The sequence below is a fragment of the Brachycentrus maculatus genome, unplaced genomic scaffold (assembly GCF_059751285.1).
Source record: "Brachycentrus maculatus isolate JH-2025_06_01 unplaced genomic scaffold, ASM5975128v1 h1tg000705l, whole genome shotgun sequence".
Lineage (NCBI taxonomy): Eukaryota > Metazoa > Arthropoda > Insecta > Trichoptera > Brachycentridae > Brachycentrus > Brachycentrus maculatus.
In genome coordinates, this window is record NW_028281436.1 from 1 (window position 1) to 22317 (window position 22317).

The 22317-nt window shown below is 30.2% G+C and overlaps 2 protein-coding genes across 2 annotated transcripts; both read left to right on the plus strand.

Annotated features, from left to right (window-relative positions):
- Positions 1–1081: 1081 nt before the first annotated feature.
- LOC148300501 (zinc metalloproteinase nas-13-like) lies at positions 1082–5953 on the plus strand (the record flags this gene model as incomplete). Its single annotated transcript, XM_088274677.1, has 4 exons — positions 1082–1191; positions 2032–2221; positions 2700–2833; positions 5737–5953. Coding segments are annotated over 4 exons (524 nt in total), but the record flags the coding sequence as incomplete, so codon positions are not given.
- Positions 5954–10794: 4841 nt separating this feature from the next.
- On the plus strand, positions 10795–20800 carry LOC148300502 (zinc metalloproteinase nas-6-like). The gene is made up of 6 exons (XM_088274671.1): positions 10795–10958; positions 13734–13922; positions 16039–16142; positions 17729–17918; positions 19232–19365; positions 20655–20800. The coding sequence occupies exons 1-6, from the start codon at positions 10796–10798 to the stop codon at positions 20742–20744; spliced, it is 870 nt and encodes a 289-aa protein (XP_088130797.1). The 5' UTR covers position 10795; the 3' UTR covers positions 20745–20800.
- The last annotated feature ends 1517 nt before the right edge of the window (positions 20801–22317 follow it).

Below are 22317 nucleotides of genomic sequence, written 5' to 3' on the forward strand. Positions count from 1 at the left end.
ATGCTATAACTAACCCCAACAAACTTTGGACCAACAATATCGTCTACTACACCATCAGTTCTGCTTTCAGTAAGTTCCGCAGACAATAATTAGATTTTCAATGATAATATCGACGGCCCCTACGTAAAGTACTCTAACTACAAATTTGTTACTTTACAGGAGAGGTTTTTTTTTATGTATTAATTTTAAATCAAACACAGATTTTTTGAGTCTACTAAGTTGTATTGCATTAACAAAAACACATAAAAAAATATATTGTGACAATTGTCTCGCCTTGTTAGGGCATTATCAAACGAATGTGAAGATCAAATGGACTACGGTCCTTATGTAGCTATACAATTCTAAGTACCCTAAGGGTACATACCTACATCCCCAATTAGCTACTGTTGTCTCCCATAAATTATTGCTGCACGTGTTAAAACTGTCACTTAGAATTGTATAGCTACATAAGGACCGTAGTCCATTTGATCTTCACATTCGTTTGATAATGCCCTAACAAGGCGAAACAATTGTCACAATATATTTTTTTTTGTGTTTTTGTTAATATAATACAACTTAGTAGACTCTAAAAATCTGTGTTTGATTTAAAATTAATACATAAATTAAAACGGAGTTCTACAAATTAAACGCCAAATCAATAAATATTTATTTTTTTATTAAATAACGGCTTAATCTGACATTTTTAACCAGTATTATACATTTAAAAACATGGTAAAATAATGTATTCAATCGTTTCAAAACTTTATGCTTTGTCAAAATTAAGTAGTTAGCTTTTTTGGGATATAAAAATATATCTTTTATATATTTTTATGTTTGTTTACATTTGTAGATAACGGTCAGATGATAACATACACAAAATATCTCAAAATTGACAAAAATGTAGTTAGAGCATATGAAATAAATATTTTTTTAAATATATTATTTTACTTGAAGTTTAGTTTTTTCACTTTTAACGGAATTTCTGATTTTCAGAGTGATTTTAATGGTCCATATTGAATATCTCTGCAGTTTCTATTTCCATGCTGTTTTTTTTCATTAAAATTGAATGTTATTTTATATGATTTTTACACATTTTTTACAGCTCCTGATGAGGCGTACTTAATTGAAAATGCATTATACAATATTGCATATTACTCTTGCGTGAGATTTGAGAAGAAATCTGCCTACAACCCGAATTACGTTAATGTCATTGTAAGTCATTTTAATTCAATAAAAATACTTATCTTGCTGCAGTGTTTGCCACATTTTCAAAATTCCCCTTTGAGCTGAATAAAAACACTAATTTATCAAAAGTCTCCATATTTTGGGTGTTTGTAATACTCGTTCACAAATCTGGCTTTCTCTACTTTATTTTTTTATTATTTTATTTTTCATTTTGTCATCTCAAAAAAGACGTAGAAGAATATTGTAGTCTAGATATTTACAGGCCTCTAGATCTTTCATAGTGATAATAGTTTACATAATTTATCATAAGTGATACATACCTCATTCCTTACAACAATGTCATATATCAAAAAACTGATTTTTCAGTTGATCTTTTTTAAAGTTTAAAAATATAATAAAATGTATTAAAAATAAATATCAAGCCACTTATTGAACTTTTTACTGTGCAACAGATCTTTTTAGGTAAAACCTGAATATTTTTAAGCCATTTGAAAAATATTTTGCATATTAAATAAATAATTAAACATATGATACCTTTTCTTCAAAATGCAAAAACAACACATCCTGCCCTGTAGCGGGTAAATATAAAGTTAAAAATATGCCGCTTTTGCTAGGATATAGTGCATTCCGAAAATATGCACAACTGAAAATTGACAATTTTCAATATATGACGTTGTTGAAAGGAGTGAGCGACATGTAGTAATGTTTTTCCTCTGTGTTCCAATATTTTTCATCGTTTTGATGGTAAAATTATTCAACTTTTTTTAAAAAACCTTTATTCAAATAACAACTTAGGTAAACAACTAATTTAAAACATTAGTCATTGTACCTTCATCAATTTTTTTCTTCATGTATTTTTTTTTTCAGAAATCCAACGCTGGATGTTGGTCATACATAGGCATGATTGGAGGAGCCCAAGATCTTAACCTTGGAAATGGCTGCGTGTATCACTACATCGCCACCCATGAGTTCTTGCACGCTATCGGCTTCTATCACATGCAAAGTACCCACAACAGAGACGATTTTGTCAGAGTCGCTTGGGAAAACATCGAAGCTGGTAAGAATATGAAGCCACGTGTCTTTTCTAACGACAAAATTGTCTCCCGTACCAAGTGATGCAACTTTTGGATAGTCAGGTGGTTTACGGATAGTCAGATGGAGTCCTTATCTCCCATGTGCCAGTTCTTGATTTTCTAAATAAAGGTCAAGTCATGAATAATTTAGAAAATTTAGAAATACATAAAAATTTCAATTCAGACATTAATTGATAATATACTGTTTCAAAATACGTCACCATTATTATCAATGTTTCCTTTTACAAAAAAATTGTTCCTTGACCCCCCTTCCTATATTTTTTATCCTATAAATACACCTAAATATATTTTTGTTTGTAAGTTTTAATTTGTACCAGAAGATGAAAACATCTGTCGTTTTCGAAACTAGTCTTAAATATAAATAAAACTCATTAACGTGGTATATTCAAGTGCTTAATTTTAATAAAATACAAAATATATGTTTTGTATCATTGTCCACAGGTATGGAACATAACTTCAATAAGTATACATCCAGCCAGGTGACCAATTTCGATGAGTCGTACGACTACGTAAGTGTGATGCAGTATTCAGCCCATTCCTTCAGTAAGAATGGTCAGCCAACAATCATACCGCTGGTAAGATAAACATTACTGTCATTTTTTATTGTTTTTTTCTTTGGTTAACCAAAGATGCCGCCATTAATGGCGGCAGCCATTTTGTACATAATATTTTTTTTTTTGACATCTCATCAAAGATGAAGAAGAATATGGAAGTCTGGGCATTTACGGGGCTTACGACCGTCATAGGCTGGTTTAAGTGATCACTTTACACAGGTGTAACATTCACCAATTCTACCCATTATTGACAACCACACTACTCAAATTCTTGGAAGTTCTATATATATGAACCAATTTAGAAACTTTGTTCTTGAATCACTAGAACTTCACTAGAGACATATATTGGTGAGATGTAAAGAAGCTTTTTTATTAAGCAGAAACTCTTATATTAGTATGTGAGATCCGAATCCCGGATTATAATCACACACACGAGAAACGCCAGAAAATACCATTTTAATTTTTATTATTAAGCTTATAATTTGACCAGATAATTTATTTACAACATTTTGAGTGTGTCCAAATACTTGTTCACAAAATCTGGATTATCTCCAATTACAGGAGTTATTTTCATATTATTTTATTTGTACATAATGCTATGTATTATCGAAGTCTTTAGTAATTTTCTTTATGAAACCGAGCATTCTCATACTTTAGTTGGTAATTTTAGTTATTTGTGATAGAAATTTGAGTTTGGTGTCGAAGGTTATACCTGAGTCTTCTTTTTCTAATACCGATTGGAGGTATACTTCGTTAATGGAGTAATTAAAAAATATTTTATTTATTGTTTCGGCATTAACTTTGTGGTAAGACATGTTACGATGATTGAAGAAAACACTTGTTTTTTACCACTTGATTTTTATTATAGACTACATGTTTCAGAAGTTAAACTTCCATCATTCAGGTCTGTATAATAACTAAAATATTAAAATATTATTTCCTTATTTATAGAACAATTTTATATTTTATATTTTATAATATTATACAGACCTGAATGATGGAAGTTTAACTTCTGAAACATGTAGTCTATAATAAAACTCAAGTGGTAAAAAACAAGAGTTTTCTTCAATCATCGTAATTAAAAAATATAATATTTAATTAATATTTGTTTCTTGTTTTTATAGAATATCATGATATGTCATTTTTGTGAGTTTAGATAAAGTTTTTAGCCTCTGTAAAGTGAAAGAATCATCTTTGGGTTTTTAAAATATTTATTCGTATGCTAATATTAACTCTCATCGCTACCCGATGGTGCATAGGACACTGCATCATATAAACGCAGTGTTATCTTGATCGTTAACACATGAAGGTGAACGCATAAAGGTAATCAGCCCTCCGCTTCAAGTACCAACCAGTCCAGGGTAATATTGAATAAATATAGAGTGAAAAATCACTATTATTTATTTGACCCCCCCCTCTTGGAAATCGAACCCGGGACCTCCAGAGAAGTAGCCAAGGGTGTTAACCATTACACTGCAGAGGTGGACAGTATTTCATTTATTAATTTGCAATTCTAATATTATTTATTAATAAACATATATATTATTAGTATTTCATAGTTCTTATATGATTCTGGTTTAATTATGTTGAAAAGAAAATAAACGTACGTTAAAAGTATTTAGTATTAGGACTATATTTTCTTGGTGCTATAGCAACGGCACTAGAGTAATACGGCAAAACCAGGCATGCCGCTTCTATGGCGGCATTCGAGTGCTAAGGGTTAAAAATAATTGATTAAATACAAAATACATACATATAAAATTCCTTGGCTCTACCCGACCCAGTTTCTCCAGGGTATGCTTGGCTACAATAGTTTAGAGACTAGAAGGAATGTGTATTTAATTACTCATTTTTATCGATTGTTGCGCGGTATGATCGATAATCCTGAAATTATCCGGAGCATTGGTCTGTATGTTCCCGATGTATGTACCTAAGACAGCGTCGGCATAGATTGTTTCACATTCCTATACACAGGACCAACCTGCCGATGGTTATGCCTGTAGGAAGAGCTACCGCTATGTTGAACAATATCACATTGGATATTGATCTGTTCCATGTGTCCGAAGGAGTTTTCCGAAGCGGGATTCTTCTACACCTTTAAGTCTTCTAGCTTACTTTTACTTTTAATATGTACGCCTTGAATATTTTTTGTTATGTATATATTATTTTTTTATTGAATAAATTGAAAAAAAAATTGAAATTGAAAATAAAACCCATTCGGGGATCCAAAATAAATGATCTGAAAAAATACTTTATGGAAAGATATATATGTAGTGTTTAGTCATATTTTCTTATTTTGTTTTTACCTTATATTTTTTTATATTTTCTCATTTTTTATATTTTCTCTATTTTTATATTTTCTCATTTGTTTATTTTAAATATGCTTCTTACCATATATTTTTCTCATGTATTTATTTTATCCGCCTCCGTAGTGTAATGGCCAGTACGCTCGGCTACCGTTCTAGAGGTCCCGGGTTCGATTCCCAGGGGGGGTCAAATAAATATAAGTGATTTTTTCACTGCAATATTTATTCAATATTACCCTGGACTGGTACCTGAAGCGGAGGGCTGATCTCCCTTCCTTCACATGTAAGCGATCAAGATAACTCTGTGTTTATATGACGCAGTGCCCTATGCACCATTGGGGTGCGGATAAGGGTTTTATTTTTTTATATATTATTTATTTTTAAATTTTGCTTCTTATGCCTATTATACCTGTTTATTGTTTTTATATTTTGCCATGTATCAGTTTTGGTTATTTAAAAAAATCTTATTTGTAATTTCATTAGTTGTATTCCAGTCTTGTTAACGTTAATCCCATGTCCCAAAATGAGAAATAGAGATAACTCATCGGGAATATTATATATACGACTTATGTCTGTAATATGTTTTGAAAAATAAATGAATAAATATCTTTTTTACAGATTCCAAATCAACCACTGAGTAATAACATTGGTTTGACGTGGGGTGACGTCAGGAAAATCAACAAGCTGTACAAATGTCCTGGATATTAACTACTCTGAGATCGCACTTTAAACCAGTGCTTGCTTTAAAAAAATGTTCAAAAAAATAATAAAAGCTACGACAACGAGCTAATGTTGAATATTATTTTGTGAATAAAATAAATTGAGTATTTCAATATTAAAGGTTTTTTTTTAATTCCATAATTTATGTACTAAATGTCACAACATTTTGAGTGTGTTCAAATTAATTAACTGGTCAAATTATAAGCTTAAATAATAAAAATGAAAATGATATTTTTTGGCGTTTCTCATGTATCGCTCACTCCTTTCAAGAACGTCATAAATCAAAAATCGTTAATTTTTCAGTTGTGCATATTTTCGGAATGCCCAAAAAATGTACTATATCCCGGCAAAAGAGGCATATTTTTAACTTAATATTTACCCGCTACAGGGCAGAAAGTGTTGTTTTTGCATTTTGAAGAAAAGGTATTGTTTAAGAATTTTTTTAAATAAACTAAAAATTTTTCAAATGGAGAAAAAACCTTCAGGTTTTACCTAAAAAGATCTGTTGCACAGTAAAAAGTTCAATAAGTGGCTTGATATTTATTTTTAATACATTGTTTTATATTTTTAAACTTTAAAACCGTTCTCCTGAAAAGTTAAGTTTTTTGATTAATGACGTTCTTAAAAGGAGTGAGCGGTAGGTGATTATAATCCAGGATTCGGATCCCAAATACTAATAAAAGAATTTCTGCTCAGGAAAAAAGCATTTTTTCATCTCACCAATAGATGTCTCTAGTGAAGTTCTAATGATTCAAGAACAACGTTTCGAAATTGGTTCATATATCGCTCACTCCTTTCGAGAACGTCATAAATCAAAAATCGCCAATTTTTAGTTGTGCATGTTTTCGGAATGCCCAGAAAATGTACTATATCCTAGCGAAAGTGGCATATTTTAAACTCAATATTTACCCGCCACAGGGTAAAAAGTGTTGTTTTAGCAATTTGGAAGAAAAGGTATTGTTTAATTATTTTTTTTAAATATACTTGCATTTTTCAAATAGAGAAAAAACCTTTAGGTTATACCTAAAAAGATCTGTTGCATAGTAAAAAGTTCAATAAGTGACTTGATATTTATTTTTTATACATTGTATTATATTTTTAAACTTTAAAACCGTTCTTCTGAAAAATTTATTTTTTGATTTATGACGTTCTTGAAAGGAGTGAGCGGTAGGTGATTTTAATCCAGGATTCGGATCCCAAATACTAATAAAAGATTTTCTGCTCAGTAAAAAAGCTTCTTTTCATCTCACCAATAGATGTCTCTTGTGAAGTTCTAATGATTCGAGAACAACGTTTTGAAATTGGTTCATATATATATAAAGAACTTCCAAGAATTAAAATAGTGTGGTTGTCAATAATGGGTAGAATTGGTGAATGTTACATGTGTGTAAAGTGATTATGACGGTCGTCAGCCTCATAAATGCCCAGACTTCCATATTATTCTTCATCTTTGATGAGATATCGAAAAAATATTGAATGTTAAGTCAAACACTGATTTTTGAGTCAACTAACTTGTATTTTATTATTTAAAAAAAGTATTCAAGAAAATATTTCTGTTAAGCCTAAAAAAAAATTCCCCTTAAAAAACACTCAAATAAATTTATGAGTCTAGTTTGGTTGGTAATAGAAATGAAGGAAACCCGAGAGAAACTTGGCATGATCAAGTACTCGGCTGTCCAAATTTAAAACACAGTAAGGGACATTTTTTTGTAGTAGGTTTTTTTTGCATTTTTTGGACTAAGTAGAGTCTACTTAGTCCATAAATGCAAAAAAAAACCTACTACAAAAAAATGTCCCTTACTGTGTTTTAAATTTGGACAGCCGTACTTCAAATACTTGGGAGTGGTCAAGTCAGGAGATAGAATAAACGACGGGTATGTTTGAAAAGATGTGATTGGTGTGGCATACTATTCTCTCTGCCTACCCCTGAGGGAAAGCAGCGTGATGGTTAAATAATTATTTTTAATCAATCTTTACTATGAAATAATAAGTATTGTTTCTAATCAGATCCATTTTCGTGATATAAATAATATTTTATTATTATAAATATATATATTTTTAATCGTAATCACTGGTAATTACTTGTGAACTTTGTACATTTTATGATAAACAACCAATTTTTTTTAACAGTCATCGAAAAAATTACATAATTCATTCATACAGTGGCGTGTACATAGATTTTAATCGAGGTATGCAATACAAAAATGTATTAAAAAAAAATAACCGCGAAATTTTTCTATATTCTTTTCAAGTCAAAATTTTTAAAAATAACTTCTAAGCGGTGATCATTCAGGTTTGTGAACAAGTATTTGGACACACTTAAAATGTTGTAAATAAATTACATGATCCAATTATAAAAATAATTAGAAAATCATGTTTTGAGCGTTTCTCAAGTATGTTATAGTATAAGTATGTTATGCAGGATTCGGACCTCACATATAAATGAAAAGAGTCTCCGCTTCATGAAAGCTTTCCTCATCCCAGCATAGATGGCTGTTGTGAACTCGCACATACTGTGTTACGAGTTTGATCAATATATCTATGTAGAAGTTTCAAAATTTGAGTAGTGATATTGTCAATCATGGGTAGAATTGGTAAATGTTACACGTGTGTAAAGTGATCACTTAACGAGCCTATAACAGGTCTTATGCCATGTAAATGCCAAGACTTCCATATTCTTCTTCATCTATTTTTATTTTGACATGTCAATATAATTAAGTGGTATTATTTTTTGACATCTCATCAAAGATGAAGAAGAATATGGAAGTCTGGGCATTTACGGGGCTTACGACCGTCATAGGCTGGTTTGAGTGATCACTTTACACACGTGTAACATTCACCAATTCTACCCATTATTGACAACCACACTACTCAAATTCTTGGAAGTTCTATATATATGAACCAATTTAGAAACCTTGTTCATGAATCCCTAAAACTTCACTAGAGACATCTATTGGTGAGATGTAAAAAATAATAGATGTAGATGACTTCCATATTCTTCTTCATCTTTGATGAGATGTCAAAAAATAATATGAAAATAACTCCTGTAATTGGAGATAATCCAGATTTTGTGAACAAGTATTTGGACACACTCAAAATGTTGTAATTAAGTGGTGATGAGAAATATAATTAAGTGGTATAATATGTAATGCACCTCCGTAGTATGGTCAGCACGCTCGGCTACGGTTCTGAAGGTCCCGGGTTCGATTCCCAGGGGGGGTCAAATAAATTTAAGTGATTTTTTCACTCTAATATTTATTCAATATTATCCTGGACTCGTACCTGAAGCGGAGGGCTGATCACCTTTCCTTCGTGTGTTTAATATCAAGATAACACTGTGTTTATATAATGCAGTGCCCTATGCACCATTGGGTTGCGGATAAGAGTTTGAATTGAATTGTAGTAGTCTGTTTTTTAATATTTTCACATGGTTTGTACGACCTACGACCCTTCATAGGATGGTTTAAGTGTAAATTGTTTTACTTTAATTTTTTACTCATTCAATTCGCATGCCCAAACCATCTCGACAAACCTTTTTTAAAATTTAATTGATAATGCTTATCTCCCAGCCTTGCAATATTCTTCATATCACCGTGTAAACATTTATCAAAATATAATATTTAAAGGCAATATCTAATTGATCGTGTCGTAAATTTTTATTTTAAGATATTTTAAGTATTTTAAATCTATATGAATTTACAAGTAATTAAATATAATTTATTATCATTGATTGATTGTTTTTTTTTGGAATACGAAATACTTAAAAATAATTTTTTGGTGCATAAATATCCTCAGATTAGATAAAATAACTATAAAAACTAGAAAAATATCCTTTTTTATTTTATAGTGGTGTCAACGTTAAAAAAATGTAAGCATTTAAAAAAAAATATTTGTTAAAACGATTTTTTAATATTTTTTTATACTTTTATGGGTGTATTTTTTTGTTGGTTATATCGATTTAAAAAATTGGCTTGCTTGCTTTAATATAATTTTTCTGACAAAATGAATTTTGTTAGTTATGACAAAGTTTATAGGCATGATTTGATATAATTTTGTGTTAGAAATTGATGAATCTTAGCAAATCTAAAATCATGGTTTTTGAAAGAGATTAATATAGATCTGAGTGTGAAATATTGGTAAATGGGGAGATTTTGGAACAGGTAGATGATTTCGTTTATTTGGGTAGTATGTTTTCTAGGGATGGAAGGATTGATAAAGACATAGAAAGGAGAATGAATGCTGGAAGACATAGAAAGGAGAGTGAACAGAGTGAATGGTGCACTAAAATTAGTTTTAACAAATAAAAATCTATCAGCGAAAGCTAAACTAGCAGTACACAATGGAGTTCTGGTTCCAACCCTTATGTACGGAAGCGAAGCATAGAGTTGGCAAAAGTAGGATGAAAGCAGACTGAATGCAGTCGAAATGCGATCCCTCAGAGGAATGTGTGGCAAAACGATGTTTGATAGATGTTCGAATGATGAAATAAGGAATGAATGTAATGCTGAGATAAGCATTATCGATAAAATTAACAAAGGTGTGTTGAGATGGATTGGACACGTGAAACGTATGAGTAAAGAAAGAACGGTTAAACATATTTATGATGCGAATGTAGTTGGAAAAAGAAGCAGTGGAAGACCGAGGAAAACTTGACACAATCTGGTATGTCAAATAGTTGAAAGCGTCTGGGTCAGGAGTCGTGATAATCGTCGGGTATGCGTGAGGGGATGTATGAATGTAGAAGAGGCAAAGAATGTTAGCAAAGACAGAGTGGTGTGGCGTTCGATTCTCTCTACCTAACCCTGCGGGGAAGCGGCGTGATGGTTAGTTAGTTTTAGTTACAGTTAAATCTAGAAACGTTGGTTGAGGGCCTCTTCTACTGCACATTAGTATGGGGAAGTCTTGTTTTCTGAAACAAAATAGGTAGATTTAAAAAATTGTTTTTTATAGCTCCACAATGCTTGCCTCCAAAGCCTTTTTGTGCCTCCTGTTCGGAGTGGCCTTCGTCCACTCGGCTGTGCTGAACCCGGATCAAGTTGCTCCTATGGTGATGAAGCCCACTTCAAATGCCCAGACATTCAGAGACTTCTTGGAGAAATCTGTTCATGGACAGTACTCAGGTGAGCTAGTCCAAAATAGCCGAACAAAATGTCCAAATATTATTTAAATCAACAATATTATTTGTAGCAAATGAAGGAAGTTTAAATAAATTAGAAATTATACAAAATAAAGCAACGAGAATAGTTCTTAAGAGAAATAGATATGATAATATAGAAAAAATGAGAGAAGAACTAAACTGGTTATCTATAAATACGAGACTTGAATTTAATATTCTGATCTTTATATATAAATTTGTAACAATAAATTAACCAAATATTTAATAAATATTTAGAATAAAATAGTGTAAAATAATAATATTAATTTTTTTAACGATTTATTACAGTAGTGTATGTCATGACATACAGTGTGTGTTTGTGTTTATTTGAAAAGAGTTTGTATCAATTGTGCTCAAAGCACTTAGGAGTTCTTATAAATTGTAACCAAAATCAAATAACATCGAGTTCATATCGATTGTTTTTTTCAAATATATTTGTTACTAGCTCAATTTGTTAGACCTAAACTGGCTATCTATAAAAAAGAGACTTAAATTTAATATGCTGATTATCAAAATATTTTAAAGACAAAATATATATAAATAAAATATATATAAATAAATAAGACTGCCACTGTTGAAAAAACCGAGTCGCAAAATTGTTTAGTGTATAAGGGTTTGAAAATGTATGATGAGATGCCTGAATGTATGAAGAATGAAAACAGATCTTTAAACCTTGTACATAATAATGAATGTAAATAATGAATATTTATAAATATATATATATATAGGGTCCGCCATCTAAAGTTTTTTTTTTCAACTAGTGCTTATTTCGTGAATGGTAACACTTAGCTCATGTCTGATTTGACAGATAATTAGTTTTATCCTTCCGCTAAGCGAATATGGTTGTGTATACGCTTGAACAACGCTGGGAAATATTGCGACATTCGACTTACAGAAGATGCCGATTTTGCCAAAAAAATCATCTTTTCGGATGAAGCTCATTTTGATCTTGGCGGGTATGTAAACAAGCAAAATTGTCGTATTTGGGGCACAAAAAACCCGCACGCATACATTGAAAAGCCGGTACACCCAAAACGAGTCACTGTTTGGTGCGGATTTTGGTCCAGAGGCATAATTGGGCCATTTTTCTTTGAAAATGAGCAAGGAGTGGCCGTTAGTCAATGGCGATCGTTATCGGGCCATGTTGAACGGATTTTTGTTCACAAAAATTAAAGAAGAGGATATTGGCAACATTTGGTTTCAACAGGACGGCGCTACGTGCCACACAGCCGAAGCTACACTCGATGTTTTGCGCCCCATTTTCAAAAAAAAAATGTTATTTGGCGGACCCTATATATATATATATATATATATATATATATATATATATATATATATATATATATATATATATATATATATATATATATATATATATATATATATATATATATATATATATATATATATATATATATATATATATATATATATATATATATATATATATATATATATATATATATATATATATATATATATATATATATATATATATATATTATATATATATATATATATATATATATATATATATATATATATATATATATATATATATATATATATATATATATATATATATATATATATATATATATATATATATATATATATATATATATATATATATATATATATATATATATATATATTTATACATATTTTTTTTTTTTTTAAGTTTTACTTTTTCTCTTGTATATTTCTTATTTTTTCATTGCTACTTTTAGATATACTCATTTTTAATTCTGCCTCCGTAGTGTAATGGTCAGCACCGTTCTGGAGGTCCCGGATTCGATTCCCAGGGGGGGTCAAATAAATAAAAGTGATTTTTTCACTGTAATAATTATTTAATATTACCCTGGACTGGTACCTGTAGCGGAGGGCTGATCACCTTTCCTTCATTGTAAATGATCAAGATAACACTGCGTTTATATGAAGCAGTGCCCTATGCACCATCGGGGTGCGGAAAAGGATTTTATTATCATTATATTTCTTATTTTTCTTCTTTAATCCTTGATCTGGATACAATGGTGCATAGAGCTATATAGCAGGTTTCTCTTGATCGTTAATTTCATGATAGGAAAGTGATCAGCCCTATGCTTCAGCCATAAATCCAGGGTATTATTAATTAAATATTTCAGTGAATCAAACCTGTGACCTCCAGCTAATTTACTAAATTATACATGTTGTATTTCACAGTTACGAATAGTGTAATAAAATTCTTGCCATTTTCTTTTATGCAAAAGTAATTGCTTCTAAAAAATTTAAAATATTACCAAAGTTGAAGACGAAAATAGCCAATATCATTAGACATTATAGGAAAACCATAATAAACTTGAATAAATTACTGTAACAAACAAGAGATACGGTTTTTTTTTACTTTTTATTACATTCTTCCTAGGTTTTTGACCATTTTTGTTGATTGTTTATAATACACAAAAAATCCAGTTTTTCTCAATAAAAATGGTTAAAAAATACAAATTTTAATAAAAAGTATACTTGAACTTTAATGTGTTACTCGTTACATAGTACAAAAAAATTCGATCGTGGTATCGATCGAAGTATATTGACAATGAGTGTCGCCTGTCAGGGAAACAATGGATCATGTCAAAACGTTTATTATTGTAGACCAAATATAGTTTATTTGTACTCGGCTCAAGTAACACATCAAAGTTCAAGTAGCCTCGTTCTACGGTAGTTTAAATATGATGTTGTCAATGTTAAGATTTTTTTCTAGATCCGATAAATCCGGAATTGGCCAAGAAGCAGAAAATGTGGGAGAGGAGTGGGAAATTCCAAGGTGATATTGTTCTGACTGAAGAACAGATAGAGAATCTGGTGAATTCTAATGGAAGGAACGCCATAACGAATCAAAACTATCTGTGGACAAACAAGGTTGTGTACTACTCCATCAGTCCAAGTTTCAGTAAGTACAAACTGTATCTAATAATTTTTAATTTTAATTAACAAAATTCTTTCTCACTATGTGGAAAATAAAAAGTGAAGAATAAATGTATTATAAACCAAGGTGGGGCACAAAATGTCGAACCCTCTTCTAGTGGAACGGAAGGCTTGTTGGCGACAGTTAGCAGTCCGGCATCTCCTGAGGAGTTTTACGTGGTTTCTCCCAGTGGAACCCTCTTCTAGTGGAACGGAATGCCTGTTGACGACAATCAACAGTCACAGCTTCTCCTGGGGAGTTTTACGTGGTTTCCTCCCAGTAAATACTGTAAATACTGAGAAGTTCATGATTGGCCCACAATAGTATTATTTATCCTGTTCCCAACACAGATTGAAATTGAACATGTTCTTAGCTAGAAGAGACAATATTCCACAAATTGTTCTGTAAACCTTGTACGTAATAAGCATGGTAAACAATAAAAAAATACCAAGCTAGGACATATACCAAGTTAGGACACAATATGCCAAACCCTCTTCTAGTGGAACGGAAGGCCTGTTGACGACATCCAGCATCTCCTGAGGAGTTTTACGTGGTTTCCTCCCAGCAATGATTAAATACTAAGAAGTTACTGCTTGGCCCACAGTAGTTCATACTTTCTGTTCCTAACATAGATTAAAATTTGAACATGTGCTTGGCTGACTGGATTATTATTTCTTCTAGAATAAACAATAAACCACTAAATGTTCTATAAACCTTGTACATAATAAACAAGGTAAAAAAATAAAAAATCCCATATAAAAATGTCACTTTGTGGTCATGCTTTAACGTCCATCAAGATAACAACTTTTAAACTAGAATAAGCTTCATATATAAAGTTTCACATACATAAGATGTTTTTTTTAAGTATCATCTTTGTTGAGATGTCGAAAAATAATATGAAAAATATCTCCTACAATTGGAGATAATCCAGATTTGTGAACAAGTGTTTGGACACGTCCTAAATATTTTAAATAAATAAATAATTATGCTTAATCTGATATGATCGAGTTTTATTAAAATCACTATAATATATTATTAAAGTTACATTTTAATTATAAAATGAAAAATCACAAAGTTAGTGCTTCAAATATAGATAACATGATTAAATTTATTAGGTAAAGGTCATTAAAAGTACAAATATCGGTATATTTAACCCTTAATAACTAAACATTCGTCTGGCGAACTGCGCAATTAGAAACGCAAAACTTAATCAAAAGTATTTATTAAAAATAGGAACCGGTTACATGGCACTTAAGTTTGGTTTATTAGGAATGAATGTAAGAGACATTTAATAATAAATCACTACTTCGCACAGCTACTGCATATCACTCACTCCTTTCGACAACGTCATATATCAACATTTTGAGTGTGTCCAAATACTTGTTCACAAAATCTGGATTATCTCCAATTACAGGAGTTATTTTCATATTATTTTTTGACAACTCACCAATAGATGTCTCTAGTGAAGTTTTAGTGATTCATGAACAAGGTTTCTAAATTGGTTCATATATATAGAACTTCCAAGAATTTGAGTAGTGTGGTTGTCAATAATGGGTAGAATGTTTTGCTGGGATATAGTACATTTTCTGGGCATTCCGAAAACATGCACAACTAAAAATTGACGATTTTTGATTTATGACGTTCTTGAAAGGAGTGAGCGATATATCAAAATACTTGATTTTTTAGGAGATCGTTTTGAAAGTTTTAAAATAAATACAATGTTTTAAAAATAAATATCAAGCCACTTATTTAACTTTTTACTGTGCAACAGATCTTTTAAGGAAAAACCTGAATGTTTTTTCTCCATTTGAAATATAATTCGTTTATTTAAAAAAACAATACCTTTCCATAAAAATGCAAAATCAACACTTTCTGCGCTATAGCGGGTAAATATCATGTTCAAAATATGGCGCTTTTGCTGGGATATAGTACATTTTCTGAGCATTCCGAAAATATGCACAACTGAAAATTGACGATTTTTGATATATGACGTTGTTGAAAGGATTGAGCGATATGTCAATATTGTGCGATCTACAAATAGCATTGTATCTACAAATACAGTTTAGTTATCCAAGTTTAAAGAGTATTCCTTAATTCACAGATGCTGATGAAACATACCTCATTGAAAATGCATTGTATAATATTGAATACTACACTTGCTTAAGGTTTGAAAAGCGAAATACTGGCAACTTCGTCAACGTTGTGGTAAGAACAAATATAATTTATTTCAAATACTTGTTCCCAAATCTAGATTGAAGGTCCTCACCAAAAAGTTAAATTTCCAAAATTGCACAAAAAATCCTTTAAATGCAAATCTGTTCTGTTCTATGAAAATCTTAATTAAAGTTGCGACAAAACATGACCAATCCTATTATTTTTTGACATCTCATCAAAGATGAAGAAGAATATGGATGTCTGGGCATTTACGGGGCTGACGACCGTCATCGGCTGGTTTAAGTGATCACTTTACACACGTGTAACATTCACCAATTCTACCCATTATTGACAACCACACTACTCAAATTCTTGGAAGTTCTTTATATATGAACCAATTTAGAAACCTTGTTCTTGAATCACTAGAACTTCACTAGAGACATCTATTGGTGAGATGTAAAGAAGCTTTTTATTAAGCAGAAACTCTTATATTTAAGTGATCACTTAAACCAGCCGATGACGGTCGTCAGCCCCGTAAATGCCCAGACTTCCATATTCTTCTTCATCTTTGATGAGATGTCAAAAAATAATATGAAAATAACTCCTGTAATTGGAGATAATCCAGATTTTGTGAACAAGTATTTGGACACACTCAAAATGTTGTAAATGACCAATCCTGTTTCAAACCAATTTGAAATCATTTAATCGCACCAAAACTTTACAAGCTAGAATTTCCTATTAATTTAATCATCTATAATGGAAATGTAATGTTTCAGTGAGGACCTACACAATAGGATATTATTGTTCGGAGGGAAAATCTAGTTTAACATATTCAACATTTGAAGGGTTGTGTAAGGCTCGTTTTGTATTTTAATAACAGCCGATGTAATCAATATTTTCATTCATCATTTTCTTTTGTAAAATTCGCCTTGGTAAAAATGTTATTTTCGTAAGTTGGTAACGAATGACGTCACAGAAACGAATCCACTTTACAAACTACGTCACGTCCACGAAACCACGTCACAGCTCTTTAAAGCAGATACATATAAGAATACGCCTAATTATTATTTGATGTATAGATAGCGGTGTCCGTTTTTCGTTTGATTAAAATATCTTAAGTTAAAACATTCATATCTCCCTTATTTATCTACAGATTTCAATAAGACTTGATTGTGATTTTTCAGATTAATTTATTAGCTAATAAAACAACATCATGAGAAATCCCTTTTGATACACACACTCAAAATGTTTTAAATAAAAATTATAAGCTAAAAGAATAAAATGAAAAGGATATTTTCAAGCGTTTCTCATGCATGTGATTGTAATCCAGGATTCGGGCCTTACATACAAATGAAAGAGTTTCTGCTTAATAAAAAACTTCTTTCATCTCACCATAGATGTCTCTAGTGAATTTCCAGTGAATTCAATATCTTTGTTTCGAATTTGAACAATTTATATAGAAGTTCCAAGAATTTGAGTAGTGTGGTTGTAAATCCTGGTTAGAACTGGTAAATGTTATCCATGTGTAAAGTGATCATTTCAACCAGCCTATGAAGTAAACCCTGTGAATGCCTAGACTTCGATATTCTTCTATACCTATCGAGATGCCAAAAAGTATACAATATTTTTTTTTCCAGAAATCTAGCAGTGGGTGTTGGTCCTATGTCGGCATGATTGGAGGAGGCCAGGATCTCAACCTTGGAAATGGCTGCGTGTATCACGACATCGCCGTCCACGAGTTCTTGCACGCCATCGGATTCCAGCATATGCAGTGCACTCACAACAGGGACGATTACGTCAGAATCTTGTGGGGAAACATCCAGTCTGGTAAGAAAATGAAGCGTTGCATCTTCTTTTGAACAAGAAAATCGTCTCTCGTTTCAAGCGATGGCAACTTTTTAACAGTTGGATGGTTTATGGACGGATAAAGATCCGTATACTATAAAGATAGTTCATTTCAAGAGCTGCGTTCTTGTCTCCTAAATACAGTTCTTGATTTCAAACGATCCTTCATCACCATGAAGTTCAGAGATTCCAAAAACATATGTTGATGATCCAGTCTAGCAATGTTCTTTTTACATTTGTTCTGAGTATGTGGTCTAGTATTTTAGCTTTTATCTTTTATCTATGTGATGTTTGGTGTGCTTATTTCATGATTAGTTTAGGTTTTTCTTCTTCAGCCTTCTGTCACTACTGGATATAGGCTTCTTCCATATTCTTCAATTTTTCCGGTCGGTCACTGCTCGCTGCCAATTTTTACACCCCACAGCAACTTTGTAGTCAGACCATGTTTTTTGAGGTCTTCTGACGCCAGTCTTATTCTCTCTAGGTCCCTATCTTAAAATTTTGGGAGTCCATCTTGTGAAATGATAGTTTTTTCTTCTTCTTCAGTTTTCAGTGCCTCTACTGCTGAATATAGGCCTCTTACATGTCCTTCCACTTCTTTTGGTTGGTTGCTGCTTCCAGCCAATTTTTACCCCCACAGCGGCTATGTCGTCGCCATCTATTTTGAGGTCTACCGACGTCAACTTATTCTTCCAAGATCTCCATCCTAAAATTTTAATAGTCTAATGTCTTAAAGTTTATAGTCTTTAATAGTGTAATGACATATCCTGCTCCTTGCCACTTCAGTCAGAAATGATGTATTCTTTTTCCACTTCGCGTAACAAGACTAAACACATCATCTACTATCAAATTAGCTGTAAATTTTCGTCTCTCGTTATTAAGCTGGAAAAATGAGACATTTTCTTTTGAACCAACGAAACTAACTGATGTTCAAGGGCTAAATCACGCAGTCCTCTAAAAAAACATCAATTTCTCAATGTTCTGTACGATTTGTTCAGCCCAGGTGATAGCTATGTTGAAAGCTCTCACGGCTTTAGAAGGTGGAATTTTTTAAACTGGCATCAACTGTTCGCCGTCATCAGGTTCCTCCTCATAGGTGACATCATGTATGATGTCCTCGTTATACAAAACCTTTTGATTAGAGCCTCTCATCACAGTCACCTGATGGTCAGATTGGTCAGATTTGACGCGAAATCGTTCGGATTACAGCTCGTTTTGGACTACATAGAATTCGGATAAGGAAGCTGGCATCGTATGTCCTGTTGATTTTCAAGGTTCTTGATGTTTACTTACAGGCACAGAAGGAAATTTCAACAAGTTCTCAGCCAACGAGGTGACCAACTTCGATGAAACCTACGACTACATCAGCGTGATGCATTATGGTTCACATGCCTTCAGTAGCAATGGAAACCCAACAATCGAACCCTTGGTAATTATCTCTTGTATTTCAAATACCTTACATAAATTGCCTTTTAAATATTCTCTTATAATAGTAAAAAATTTATTAATGTTTCACATATAAAACTGACCCTTGAAATTAGTAAAAAGAGTGTTTTTAAATAAACCACGCCCCTAACTGTCGTAGGTCTGGATAGCAGATAATATTAGAGGGTAAAATCCATCAAAATACGATACATTCCGAAAAAATACAACAATTCCAAGAATGGTAGTATTTTAAGATATAAATCAATTCTGTAGGGGGTGCCTAATGCATATTTCCAAGGCTGTATATATATATATATATATATATATATATATATATATATATATATATATATATATAATATATATATATATATATATATATATATATATATATATATATATATATATATATATAATATATATATATATATATATATATATATATATATATATATATATATATATATATATATATATATATATATATATATTTATATATATATATATATATATATATAAATATATATATATATATATATATATATATATATATATATATATATATATATATATATATATATATATATATATATATATATATATATATATATATATATATATATATATATATATATATATATATATATATATATATATATATATATATATATATATATATATATATATATATATATATATATATATATATATATATATAATATATATATATATATATATATATATATATATATATATATATTTATATATATAAATATATATATATATATATATATGTATATATATATATATTTATATATATATAAATATATATATATATATATATGTATATATATATATATATATATATATATATATATATATATATATATATATATATATATATATATATATATATATATATATATATATATATATATAAATATATATATATTTAAATATATATATATATATATATAATATATATATATATATATATATATGTATATATATATATATATATACATATATATATATATATATATATATATATATATATATATATATATATATATATATATATATATATATAGGGTTAAAAATCTATATTTTAAAAGAATTAATTTAATTTCACAGGTTGTTCCAAAAATAATCACATTAAATTATTTCTATACGTGAGTGACAGTCCAGTAATATGACTAGAAAAGGCTCTGTATATTTGTATTCGAAAATATTTTTTCTCAGTACTGATTTTATAAACAATTAACAAATAAATATATAATTTTTATATTATAGGTTCCTGGTCAACAGCTTGGTAATGACGTTGGCTTGACGTGGGCAGACATAAGGAAGATCAACAAACTGTACAACTGTCCCAATTATTAACTGAAAATATCAATCAATTGTGTCAATTAATGATCGTTTTCACATAACTTTTTATCAATAATAAATACCAGAATGACAAACTCGTGACGATTTTTTTATTTCCACAATATAATACTTGTTTATAACTAACAAATCAACACCATAAACAATGGAAGCTCAAATGCCAACGATCTGTATACATAATGTTGCCATATATACAGATTTATCTGTATTGATACAGATTTAAGGCTGCCGTTACAGATGAAAGATTTTACTCTTAGGTGTATATAATTTATTATTAGATTAAAACCAATATTTTTAGCTTTTCCACTTTTTTATATTTGACCAGCGACCGGGTTTCGTCGTTACCGACATCATCAGACTGGTGTCCAGTCTGATGATGTCGGTAACGACGAAACCCGGTCGCTGGTCAAATATAAAAAAGTGGAAAAGCTAAAAATATTGGTTTTAATCTAATAATAAATTAAAAATGCAATTCCATCACGAAGTGTCAGTGGATAATATAAATCTTAGGTGTATAGTTTATACAGTATATAGTATATAGTTTTTATTTATATTTATTATATGTATATTTATATTATATAGTTTATACAGATTTTTAGAATTGGACACAGTATGTGATAAAACAGAAGAATGAAAATATGTATAGATATAAAATGTTAATTATACTCGAGATTAACATTTTTTAATAAGAAAGTAAGTATTTATTTTATATTTGTAAGTAAGTATTTAGTTTGATGTCAAAAATATAATTCAGTGGTACATGTAGTTATCTTTTTTTCAATATTTTCGTATGGTTTGTAAGACCTACGACCCTTCACAGGGTTGGCTTGGTTTAAGCATACATTGTTTTACTGTTATTTTTCCGCTCATTCGATTAAAATGCTAAATCCATCTCGTCACACCTTTTTTAAAATTTCATCGATAATGCTTATCTCCCAGCCTTGCAATATCTCTTCATATTACCATGCAAACGTCTATCAAAATATAATATTTAAAGGCAATATGTAAGTGATCGTTTCGTAGATTTTTATTTTAAGAAATTTCAAGTATTTTAAATCCATACGAACTTACAAGTAATTTTTTTACTAACAATAATTATATACATTTATTTAAATCACAATTTTAAACATATTTTAATAAAAAAAAAATTGCAGAGACCAAGCCACCTTGTGTGTCTTGTCGGTGGAGTTGTTTTTTAATACATTTTCATTGATTTTAATCATTTTAACCTAATATACACACAAAAAAGAGAGAATATTAAGAATATAAACATTTTAAAATTTTCATAAAATCAACCCATTTCCTTTATTTCGCCTTTTTTCCATATTTTATTTTGACCTGTAACATCGGTCGGTAACAAATTAAAAATGTTTGGGACGATATATTGCAGTGTTCGACTCCCATATTTATTGTTAATTCTTGGGACTATCAAACCTTCGTTGTGTGTAAATCGCGTATCATGGTTGTGTACTAAAAGATTTCGATATTAAATGAAATTGATAAAAATTTGAATAAAATTGATTATCCTTGATTAATGGATTATTTTGTTACAATGTTTAAAAATATTTTT